Source organism: Oncorhynchus masou, chromosome 32, assembly GCF_036934945.1.
Source record: "Oncorhynchus masou masou isolate Uvic2021 chromosome 32, UVic_Omas_1.1, whole genome shotgun sequence".
NCBI classification, from domain to species: Eukaryota; Metazoa; Chordata; class Actinopteri; order Salmoniformes; family Salmonidae; genus Oncorhynchus; species Oncorhynchus masou.
The window spans coordinates 11,693,388-11,705,738 of NC_088243.1; the positions used below are offsets into that span (position 1 = coordinate 11,693,388).

The 12,351-nt window shown below is 44.0% G+C and overlaps 1 protein-coding gene and 1 pseudogene across 1 annotated transcript; one reads left to right on the forward strand and one right to left on the reverse strand.

The window, feature by feature from the left end:
- LOC135526897 (uncharacterized) overlaps positions 1-1,185 on the reverse strand; it is an 11,961-nt pseudogene extending 10,776 nt beyond the window's left edge.
- Positions 1,186-2,304: 1,119 nt separating this feature from the next.
- On the forward strand, positions 2,305-10,045 carry LOC135525580 (uncharacterized). The gene is made up of 13 exons (XM_064953281.1): positions 2,305-2,566; positions 3,499-3,618; positions 3,703-3,822; positions 4,551-4,673; positions 5,054-5,136; positions 5,346-5,471; positions 5,764-5,809; positions 5,927-6,060; positions 6,266-6,394; positions 7,130-7,244; positions 7,324-7,458; positions 9,424-9,549; positions 9,776-10,045. The coding sequence occupies exons 1-13, from the start codon at positions 2,347-2,349 to the stop codon at positions 9,895-9,897; spliced, it is 1,599 nt and encodes a 532-aa protein (XP_064809353.1). The 5' UTR covers positions 2,305-2,346; the 3' UTR covers positions 9,898-10,045.
- The last annotated feature ends 2,306 nt before the right edge of the window (positions 10,046-12,351 follow it).

The following is a 12,351-nucleotide window of genomic DNA, read 5'->3' on the forward strand; positions in this document are numbered from 1 at the left end:
AATTAGCTTGAAAACCGCTACATTTTCCTTCCCAGTGCCTGAGACTTGGTTCCATGCACTGCCAAAGTCATAATACAACTCCTTCTATGCTATTTTTATCTCACTCCAGTTGTGCTCTGATTATGAGCAGGTCCCTGATGAATTTGCGATCACAAAAGTTGTCCCCGTCCCCAAAAAGGTTGAGAATACCTGACTTACTGCTTCCTTACAGGTTCATGCAAACCTCACTGGAGTTATGCAAGTTAATCCTGCAAGACTTCTACACACCTCGTCTCCCTCTCAGAATCCAATGACGACCTCAGCTTGTTCTTCTTCTTCTTTGCACCTTCATTGTTTAATGTTACTGCTTCCTGAGGGGCAGCGTTGGTCTTGTCCGTTGTTGACTTCTTGTGTACAGTCTTCTTCACGGTGGCCCTCTCCACTTCCTGTGCCATCTGCTACCGGTACTCATGGAGTAACTCATCCTTGAGTTCCAACGCAGCCCCACTCTGGGCCCCAGACACCTCCTCCTCTCCTCTTCCCTTTGTTATTCTTTCTCCTATGTATATTCCCAGGACCTTCCGACTCCAAGGAGGCCTTGGATTTGGCTGTTTTGGCATTTCCTGCAGTCGATCTAAATGTTATAAGTGTTCTCCTGCTGCACTGAGGCTGGCGGCAGCTCCCTCCACTCTTCCTCTTTCCTTTGGTTGGTTGCTCCTTCTCCTAGTCCTGGTTTCCGTTGTTGTTGTTGACCTTCTCTGCTACCTCCCTCTCCCTGAGCTTGTTCTTGGTGAAACAAGCGTTGCCCTGGTCAGGGTCATACGTGTTCTGGAGGATAGTCTCATTGTCCTCTGTGTCTTTCACAAGGTCAAGGTTATGTTTCAAAGTCAAGAGCTGAAAGATAGGAGTGGGGATGCAAAGGTGAGAACAGGATTTATGTGCATGGACGTTAATTCACAGGGACCATGCACAACAAATATTGTAGGCTACAACATTATCAAACTTAAAGTGATTTCAGCCCCCAAGCCTTCTTGATCTGACCTGTTCCAACTTGCCACAATACTCTCCTGCTCTGGTTGAGCGGGACTCTTCTTCTCTGAATGTAGCCAGGTCAGTGTATATCTTAAAAACCTCATCAAGGCTTCACTCTCTCCGGCTGGCATTCGGAAGTGACACTCATTCTGCTTGCAAAGGGTCCAAGGGAGTTTTTCCTCCTGAAAAATGCAAGGCAGCGGATTAATCAGATACATTCATGTGGTAGTTACTGTAATACATTTGCTAACAGGGTACAATGTTATGGGTCTGATTGCAAGCAACGGAAGTTTTCTAACTTTGTATTTGACCAGCCTGCAACTTGCCTAGCCAGTCCATCTTGACCACATAGGGTAGGCCTACTCAACTGATGAAAGAAAGACAAACATAGATAGCTAGCTAGTTATCATCTTTGCAAAAAGCTGTAGCTAGCTGGCTCGCTGACCGTTACAGTATAGTTAAAGTTAGCTAGCTGATAACGTTAGCTAATCAGCTAAATGAATCTGGCTAGCTACAAGGGTCACCCCAATGATGCCAAGCTTAACAGTGTCTTGCAATATTGTTTATTTAAGTGAATGGACATGCAAACTAACATCGACAACCTGTAAAACATACCATTGACCACCATACGTGAGTAAATGACAGTGATTGTGACCCCTGACACCGTTGCGAAAAAAATATTGTGGATGACGTTTCAACTATGGTCTTTGATTTGATTTCACCATTTAAAAAAAAAAAAAATGTGTACAATGTCACTTTTTTTCAGATATAATTTTTCCCTGGTGATTACATTTGAAAATGTATCCAAGACATTGCACATGTGTTTTTAGTTTTGTTGTGCAATAAACAAAAACACATATAGACAAAAACAATAGACAATTTAACATTTACATACATACATTTCAACTTTTTCATCAGCCATTTTTACCAATTTCTACATAACTATACTCTTGAATAGCAATGAATTAATAGCAAAAGGTATATGCATTTTCATAATGTGGTGTTTTAAGGAATGTTGAATCATATTTCGTTGTATATACATGCTCAGAATGAAACAAAGGAACGTGCAGTCCACTGGGCGAGAACAGTAATGTCACGTGGCGTCTTAAACTCTCCATTCACTTTACAGGTAATGCCTTGGCACTGGTAGGCAGGTGCATATCTTTCTTTGTTCCAGCAGAGACACGCAAATACATGGCTTGTGAAGAAACTACCACCTGAGCACTGCTACTGGAATTCAACGAATAAGTAACATATAGCCTGTATACATTGTATATTAACAATATATATTTTTATACTATAGTGAATGAATGCTGATTTCACTTTGCTTTGGAGATGGCCACCGGAATATGTGAAAAGTGTGCACAACTGCTAAAGGACTTCGTTGCTTATGTAAAGAGATTGTCGTCTGAACTTGTACAGAAGATAACGGAGTGTATAAAGAACCTGTCAAGATGTAGCTGTCAGCGGAGGAAGAGAGCAACTGTTGCATCCTATATCTCAGAGCAGCACGAGAGACAGGCTGCTCGTACACTACTGAACCACCTGGACACAGGTATTAGTATTCTAAATGGATGTGTAGTCGTGCACACCAGTCGAATCAAAGTTTTAACTACACTGCTCAACCCAGTATTGTCTACAGGAATTAAATACATAGGAGCATCTGGAAATCATGGGTCAGCATCACAGGAGGTTGGTGGCACTTTAATTAGGGAGGATGGCTCGTGGTAATGGCTGGAACAGAATAGGTGGAATGGTATAAAATATATCAGACACATAGTTTCCATGTGTTTGATGCCATTCCATTCGCTCCGTTCCAGCCATTATTATGAGCCGTCCTCCCCTTAGCAGCCTCCACCAGTCAGCCTCCACCAGTCAGCCTCCACCAGTTAGCCTCCACCAGTTAGCCTCCACCAGTTAGCCTCCACCAGTCAGCCTCCACCAGTTAGCCTCCACCAGTTAGCCTCCACCAGTTAGCCTCCACCAGTCAGCCTCCACCAGTCAGCCTCCACCAGTTAGCCTCCACCAGTCAGCCTCCACCAGTCAGCCTCCACCAGTCAGCCTCCACCAGTCAGCCTCCACCAGTCAGCATTAATTTATTACAGGTCAGTTGAACACACCTCAGTCAGTGTACTGTGTTTAAGTGTCATTTTAATATTTGAGACAGATTGTTATTAGAAAGATTTCTATCCCATTGTAATAGTATACTGTTTTGTAGTGGCTGTGCAGTACAGGTCTCCCATCAGTTTATCTATTCTATTGTAGTGAAATGCTTTGTGACAGAAGTGACCAGTATTATGAAAATGTCAGACCAAATGTTTTCCATGAGGGCAGGAAGATAAGAATGGATTCCCCCTGTTACATGGAGGCAGACAATAGGTCTCTAGGCAGAAAGCTATCCTGTACAGTCTATAACTCTCTATAGGTAGTTGAAAATACAGGAACATGATTGGTGACATGATTTCCTCTCCTCCTGTCTTGTTGCAGTGGATTATCCTCTACCCGTTGCTCTCCTGGAGCCATACACAGCCCTACTGCTCTCTAATGACATGGAGGTTCAGAGGATCACCACTCTGTCTCTGGTTCATCTGCTAGTGAAGAACAAAGGTATGTACACACACACACACACACACACACACACACACACACATGCACTGTCTCAAGGTTAAACACTGTACTACTGTCTTCTAGTGAGTAAGGAGCAGGTGATTGAGACAGGGATGCTGATGCCCCTGCTAGAGATGCTCCAGTCTGGGGACCCCACTGTCCAGTGTAACTCCTGCCAATGTATTGCCTCACTGGCCTCCTCAGGTTGGTGGACTAGTGTTTACGTTTGAATTGATCTATATTGATCCCCAGAGGAAAATTAGATGTCACTGGCTGAGACATTACAACACCAATACACACGACGACATACACACTTTATTGATCCCCAGCCATTGACTAGATATCGCTGGCTGAGACATAACAACATCTACACACGACGACATACACATTACAACATTAGTGCAGCAAAGTGCTGGTGCTATTGTCAATTCATTTCTTGTTTACAATCGATAGGATCAGGTTTCTCTACATTTGCATTCCCCACAAACTGATTTACTCTCAGATAAGAAGCTAAGCACAACATGTATGTACCCTGGGGCGGCAGGGTAGCCTAGTGGTCAGAGCGTTGGAGTAGTAACCGGAAGGTTGCGAGTTCAAACCCCTGAGCTGACAAGGTACAAATTTGTCGTTCTGTCCCTGAACAGGCAGTTAACCCACTGTTCCTAGGCCGTCATTGAAAATTTGCCTGGTTAAATAAAAAATGTATGATATCTCTGCTGAAAGATGTACACGGCTTCATTCTTGCTGGTTAATGTGAAAGACATGACACATGTGGGACGTCGTGTTCCTTGTATTCTAACCCAACATTCTATTCTAACCCAACATTCTATTCTAACCCAACATTCTATTCTAACTCAACATGACTCTGTTGTCCAAACTAGACATGACATTTAATCTGTATTTTTTGTTGTTATTGCCTCACATTTATTTAGACTCAAACCGGGAAGCTATCGTGTCAGCTGAAGGGGTGATTCCACTACTGGTTTTAGCCAAGTCTTACGATCCCCAAGTCCAACAGAATGCAGTCTGGGCCCTTTTAAACCTCACACAGTCTGGTAGGTCTGCACAGAACTATGTCCACCAATACATAATGTACTGTACACCCTGTACTATGCACACATCTCAGGCTGCTGCCACATTCTGGGTTGTTGCTGTATTGATATGACCACAGTGGGTGGAGTTCAAATGACACATTCGTTGGCTGTGATCTAATTGTTTGCTGACATTTCAAAACAAGTGACGCGTGTCACTTAGCCATAGAGATCAATGAAGAATAGACGGATGGATTTATTAATGTGGTCCCAACTTAACTAATTCCTAGACATACTGTACCATACCATACTGTCTCCATATCTGACCATTATTTTGTCTGCCTTCTATTACCTTTCCATTAATCTGGCACTACATTAGCCTTCATTGCTGCTCTTCTTTCTAGAGAAGACGATGGGAGTGTTATGTCAAGAAGGAGCCATTCCTGTACTGGCACTTCTGTTGCAGTCCTCCAACTATGAGGTCCAGGTAAAACATCCACTGTCTCCTGCCCTCAAGCCAAATATTTAAAACCACATCAAAGTAACTATGTGCTGCAGTTTTTTAGTGGTTGTTTGTTTATAACAATAGTACGGTTATAGCATGATGACCAAGCGTGTGCTTATCTTGTCCCAGTGGTCTTCAGCCTGAACTTCTATTGTGCTCTGAACTGAACTGATATTCTGTCTGTATTTTAGTTCTACAGCTGCTCTGCCCTGAGCAACATAGCCACCGTCCCGGGCCATCATCCCAAAATGTTGGGCATTGGAGACCGTTTTCTGTTGAAGTCTCTGCTGACACTCATGTCCTCATCAGTGCAGAAGGTAATGGTTGGTCTTAAAGGGAAACTTAGAGATTTTGGCAATCAGGCCCCGTATCTACTTACACAGAGTCAGATGAAGTCGTGAATACCATTTTTATGTCTCTGTGCCCAGTATGAAGGAAGTTAGAGGTAGTTTGGCCAGCCAATGCTAACTGGAGTTAACGCAACGCCTGGAAGTCTATGAATATCTACTAGTATGTCCAACAGATGTTACAGTTTCACAATGAAATGTATTCTGTCATGAAATGTTTTCTTTCTCAACCTTGGGCCAAATGTTTGTATTTTATTTCTAGAATGCATCCCAAGCTTGCAGATGCCTCCAAATCCTTTCAGGGAATGGTAATTCTAACGTTTCACCACAGAACACACTCTGTTAATGTTTTAGGCACATATTCAACACAGATTGTACAGACAGATCCTTGTGGATTGGATGCAGTGTTGTGCTTTGTTTTGTAGTTGTGACCCAGGAGCAGCTGATGTACCTGAATTGTGTGTTGCCTCTGAAGGCCCTGCTGTGCTCCGCTACTCCCCCTCTGACTGAGTCTGCTATAGCACTACTGTCTGAGCTAGCCACACACCAACCCAATAGAGTGAGATTTTTTAAACTGGATGTTGATGGGTGCAGCTGTAGCTTCAAGGTTAGAGAGGTGGGCTAGTATCTGGAGGGTTGTTGGTTCGAATCTCAGGTTTGACATATCTGACAGGATTCTATCTATTATCTAATGATGTTGGTGATTACAATCGATGTTATTTATACTGGTGTTAGCAATCCATATTCATTGTGTTTCCCTCTAGGAGGGCCTGGTGAATGAGGGCCTGGTACAGGTGATCGGGCAGCTGCTCCTCTGTCACAGATCCAGCTCCATCATCAACCACAGTGTTGTTACCATCACCAACCTCAGCAGCACCAGCGAGGGACAGCAGGTAATAATGGCTGCCATGTCGCTCACTTATTCACTCACTAGAATATGAATGTAGATGTGGTTTCCATCTATATGTTCAGTCACATGTTAACTTTTATCAAACCAGGGGCCTCCCGGGTTGCGCAGTGGTTGAGGGCGCTGTACTGCACTGCCAGCTGTGCCATCAGAGACTCTGGGTTCGCGTCCAGGCTCTGCCGTAACCGGCCGCGACCGGGAGGTCCGTGGGGCGACGCACAATTGGACTAGCGTCGTCCGGGTTAGGGAGGGCTTGGCCGGTAGGGATGTCCTTGTCTCATCGCACACCAGCGACTCCTGTGGCGGGCCGGGCGCAGTGCGCGCTAACCAAGGTTGCCAGGTGCACGGTGTTTCCTCCGACACATTGGTGCAGCTGGCTTCCGGGTTGGATGCGTGCTGTGTTATGTAGCAGTGCAGCTTGGTTGGGTTGTGTACCGGAGGACACATGACTTTCAACCTTCGTCTCTCCCGAGCCCGTACAGGAGTTGTAGCGATGAGACAAGATAGTAGCTACTAAAACAATTGGATACCATGAAATTGGGGAGAAAAATGGGTTAAATTAAATTTAAAAAACTTTTAGCAAACCAAGAATGGTCCTTTAAGATGAATATAGAGACACTGACCTGGTGATGTCATATGAATGCAGTGATTATTGGAAGCCATTTTAAATGCATTTTCATTCATGTGGACATGGGATGATCAAGCCTTGTGTTGTCTACAGGCTGTTATGGACAGTGAGTGTGTAACGGGACTTCTCAAGGCCCTTGTGTCCAGTGTGACCTCAGAGGAGACCGTTCTGTGTGTCACTTCCTGTTTACATCACCTGACAAGCTGGGGTGAGAATACAAACAATTCATAAACCAGTTTAGTTTATGTCACCTCACCTCTATTACAACTTTTCTCTTTCCTTTTCAGACTTACTTCAGTCTCATTTGGCCACAAAAATGACTCCTGAACATGTTTCAAGTCTGGTGAAGTTCTCTGCACAAATGGACAATCTAGAGTTGTCCTATAGGTCTGCTTCCATCATCAGCAAACTAAAGATGAACGGTAATATCCATGTATTTTGTTTGTTGTCTAGTCCCTTTATTTTATATGTGACTAGCACCATGATTGATAGTGTAATACTTGCAATAATAAATATATTTTCTCTTAAATGCGCTACTGTCTGTATCAGCAAGATTGTCCCATGTGTGCTCATACAGATGAGCTTTGTGATGTACATAAATTCACTGAAAACCCACACACGGTTATATTAACAGTATTGCACTTTTCATGATGCCTACTTTTGTCCAGCTAAAAGCCGAACCACCGATCAAGCAACATTATGGACTAAATGTTCAAATCCTGTTGCTGCAGGATTATTTTGCTTTTACAATATACAGTACCAGACAAAAGTTTAGACATACCTACTCATTCAAGGGTTTTTCTTTCTTTTTACTATGTCCTACATTGTAGAATAATAGTGAAGACATCAAAACTATGAAATAACACATATGGAATCATGTAGTAACCCAAAAAGTGTTAAACAAATCAAAATATATTTGAAATTCTTCAAAGTAGCCACCCTTTGCCTTGATGACAGCTTTGTACACTCTCTCTCTTGCTCTCTCGCTCTGTCTCTCTCACTCTGTGTCTCTCTCGCTCTGTCTTGCTTCTCACAACCAGCTTCACCTGGAATGCTTTTCCAACAGTCTTGAAGGAGTTCCCACATATGCTGAACACTTGTTGGCTGCTTTTCCTTCACTCTGCGGTCCAACTCATCCCAACTGGGTTGAGTTCAGGTTATTGTGGAGACCAGGTCATCTGATACAGCACTCCATCACTCTCCTTCTTGTTCAAATAGCCCTTACACAGCCTGGAGGTGTGTTGGGTCATTGTCCTGTTGAAAAACAAATGATAGTCCCAGTAAGTGCAAAGTGGATGGGATGGCGTATCGCTGAAGAATGCTGTGGTCGCCATGCTGGTTAAGTGTGCCTTGCATTCTAAATAAATCACTGACAGTGTCACCAGCAAAGCACCATCGCATGTCCTCCTCACCGTGGGAACCACACATGCAGAGATAATCCGTTCACCTACGCTGAGTCTCACAAAGACACGGCGGTTGGAACCAAAAATCTCACATTTGGACTCTTCAGACCAAAGGACAGGTTTCCACCGGTCTAATGCCCATTGTTTGTGTTTCTTGGACCAAGCAAGTCTCTTTTTCTTATTGGTGTCCTTTAGTAGTGGTTTCTTTGCAGCAATTTGACCGTGAAGGCCTGATTCACACAGTCTCCTCTGCACCGTTGATGTTGAGATGTCTGTTACTTGAACTCTGTGAAGCATTTATTTGACCGTATCCTCTGCAGCAGAGGTTGCTCTGGGTCTTTCTTTCCTGTGGTGGTCCTCATGAGAGCCAGTTTCATCATAGCGCTTGATGGGTTTTGCGACAGCACTTGAAGAATCTTTAGAAGTTCTTGAAAACTTCTGCATTGACTGACCTTCATGTCAGTAATGATGGTCAGTCATTTCTCTTTGCTTATTTGAGCTGTTCTTGCCATAATATGGACTTGGTCTTTTACCAAATAGGTCTATCTTCTGTATACCACCCTTACCTTGTCACAACACAACTGTTTGGCTCAGACGCATTCAGAAGTAAAGAAATTCCGCAAATGAACTTTTAACAAGGTACACCTCTTAATTGAAATGCATTCCTCATGACTACCTCATGAAGCTGGTTGAGATAATGCTTAGAGTGTGCACAGCTGTCATCAAGGCAAAGGGTGGCTACTTTGAAGAATCTCAAATATAAAATATATTTTGATTTAACACTTTTTTGGGGGTGGGGGGTTACTACATGATTCCATATGTATTATTTCATAGTTTTGTCTTCACTATTATTCTACAATGTAAAAATAAAGAAAAACCCTTGAATGAGTAGGCGTGTCTAAACTTTTGGCTGGTGCTGTAGGTCAAATTAAGATCCTACATCTGTACATGCATTTTTTTTCTTGTTGCTCATATATCATACAGAACATGTCATCCAACTACTGACGCCACACTACGCTGCCATCTCTGAATATCTCCTGATGTACCTCAAGAACCAGGAAGTGCGATTCCAACAGCTGAGTATTGTTACTCTATGCAACCTGAAGAAAGGTTGGTCATGGTTTTGTAACAACACTTTAACCAGTCATGCTGTCTATGCCTAAAATACCACATTTCTGTGCTTGATGTCAATAACACTACTTTCTAGTCAGTTATCCTGAGAAACATAAACTGAAGTGCATTAACATAAGGGCAGGTACATGCAGTTATAGTCAATGGCTTGTTGTTCTGTTGTACTATGTAATGCTCTGCTCTGCTATGTCATGTTATTCTTCAGACGGAGAGTTTTCAGTGCTGATGAGTGGTAGTGTGCTGGATAAGCAGCTAAAATGGGTACATGCACAGACGGAGCAGACCAGGCAGTTACTGCAGGCGATTCAGATGCCTCAATCCTACTGACCTGTCCACTGGAGCTCTCTCTGCTTCAGGACACGGACTGACACCTCTCTGCTTCAGGACACGGACTGACACCTCTCTGCTTCAGGACACGGACTGACACCTCTCTGCTTCAGGACACGGACCGACACCTCTCTGCTTCAGGACACGGACTGACACCTCTCTGCTTCAGGACACGGACTGACACCTCTCTGCTTCAGGACACGGACCGACACCTCTCTGCTTCAGGACACGGACTGACACCTCTCTGCTTCAGGACACGGACTGACACCTCTCTGCTTCAGGACACGGACTGACACCTCTCTGCTTCAGGACACGGACCGACACCTCTCTGCTTCAGGACACGGACCGACACCTCTCTGCTTCAGGACACGGACCGACACCTCTCTGCTTCAGGACACGGGACCGACACCTCTCTGCTTCAGGACACGGACCGACACCTCTCTGCTTCAGGACACAGACCGACACCTCTCTGCTTCAGGACACGGACCGACACCTCTCTACTTCAGGACACGGGACCGACACCTCTCTGCTTCAGGACACGGACCGACACCTCTCTGCTTCAGGACACAGACCGACACCTCTCTGCTTCAGGACACGGGACCGACACCTCTCTGCTTCAGGACACAGACCGACACCTCTCTGCTTCAGGACACGGACCGACACCTCTCTGCTTCAGGACACGGGACCGACACCTCTCTGCTTCAGGACACGGACCGACACCTCTCTGCTTCAGGACACAGACCGACACCTCTCTGCTTCAGGACACGGACTGAGATGTGGGATATGCATATCACTGTTTGAACTGACTTGCCATTACCTTTGAACCTGACAATGATTACTGTGTTGTGATTATATTTTTAATGAGGTTAAGGCGTTTTATTTTCTGAGTGATCACACTGTTGTGTTCTAAGCATTTACATCCATATTGCACTTGTGAACTGGGGGAAAAGAGGTCTATTATATTTTCATTTTTATACAGATTCAATGCTTTTACAGTTGACAAATGTTTAATGCTGCGTTCAGGTGCTAGTCGGAACTAGGAAACTTTACATTTCAGACTTCCTAACTGGTGGTAGTTACTGCCGCTTTCAACCAGTTAGCAAGTCGAACATTTCAGAGTTTCCTAGCACGTGAACGCGCCATTTATACAGCAAGTATTCAGACCCATTGACTTTTTCCCATTTTGTCACGTTACAGCATTATGTTAAAATGGATTAAAAAATATATATTATCCTCATCAATCTATACACAATAGCCCATAATGACAAAGCAAAAACAGTTTTTTTAGACATTTTTCGAATTATATAAAAGAAGAAAAAATATCACATTTACGTAAATATTCAGACCCTTTACTCAGTACTTTGTTGAAGCACCTTTGGCAGCAATTACAGCCTCTAATCTTCTTGGGTATGACGATACAAGCTTGGCACACCTGTATTTGGGGAGTTTCTCCCATTCGTCTCTGCAGATCCTCTCAAGCTCTGTCAGGTTGGATGTGGAGTGTCGCTGCACAGCTATTTTCAGGTCTCCAGAGATGTTCGGGTTTAAGTCCAGGCTCTGGCTGGGCCACTCAAGGACATTCAGAGACTTGTCTCGAAGCCAATCCTGGTTGTCTTAGCTGTGTGCTGAGGGTCATTGTCCTGTTGGAAGGTGAACCTTCTCCCCAGTCTGAGGTCCTAAGTGCTCTGGAGCAGGTTTTCATCAAGTATCTCTCTGTACTTTGCTCCATTCATCTTTCCCTCGATCCTGACTAATCTCCTAGTTCCTGCAGCTGAATAACATCCCCACAGCATGATGCTGCCACCACCATGCTTCACCGTAGGGTTGGTGCCAGGTTTCTTCCAGATGTGATGCTTGGCGTTCAGGCCAAAGAGTTCAATCTTGGTTTCATCAGACCCAGAGAATCTTGTTTCTCATGGGCTGAGAGTTTTTAAGTGCCTTTTGGCAATGTCAAAGCAGGCTGTCATGTGCTTTTAACTGAGTAGTGGCCACTCTACCATAAAGGCCTAATTGGTGGAGTACTGCAAGGATGGTTGTCCTGGAAGGTTCTCCCATTTTTAACAGAGGAACTCAGGCACTCTGTTAGAGTCACCATCGGGTTCTTGGTCACCTTCCTGACCAAGGCCCTTTTCCCGATTGCTCAGTTTTGCTGTGCGGCCAGCTCTAGGAAGAAGCTTGGTGGTTCAAAACTTCTCATAGCAAATGGTCTGAATACTTATGTAAATAAGGTTTTTTTTTTTTTTTTTGTAATACATGTAGAAAAATGTATACAAACCTGTTTTCGCTTTGTCATTATGGGATATTGTGTGTAGATTGATGAGAAAACATGTGTAATTTAATCCATTTTATAATAAGGCTGTAACATAACAAAATGTGGAACAAGTGAAGGGATCTGAATACTTTCTGAATGCCCTGTACGTGGACAGGAGTGCAGTGTATGAAACAGGTGACAAC

What these genes read in the sequence shown, in the direction of transcription:
- LOC135525580 (XM_064953281.1), top strand. Translation starts at nt 2,347, where the DNA reads ATGGCCACCGGAATATGTGAAAAGTGTGCACAACTGCTAAAGGACTTC. An exon ending in TGCCTCACTGGCCTCCTCAG is followed by an intron (nt 3,823 to 4,550) that starts GTTGGTGGACTA and finishes ACATTTATTTAG; the next exon opens with ACTCAAACCGGGAAGCTATC. An exon ending in ACATCACCTGACAAGCTGGG is followed by an intron (nt 7,245 to 7,323) that starts GTGAGAATACAA and finishes TTTCCTTTTCAG; the next exon opens with ACTTACTTCAGTCTCATTTG.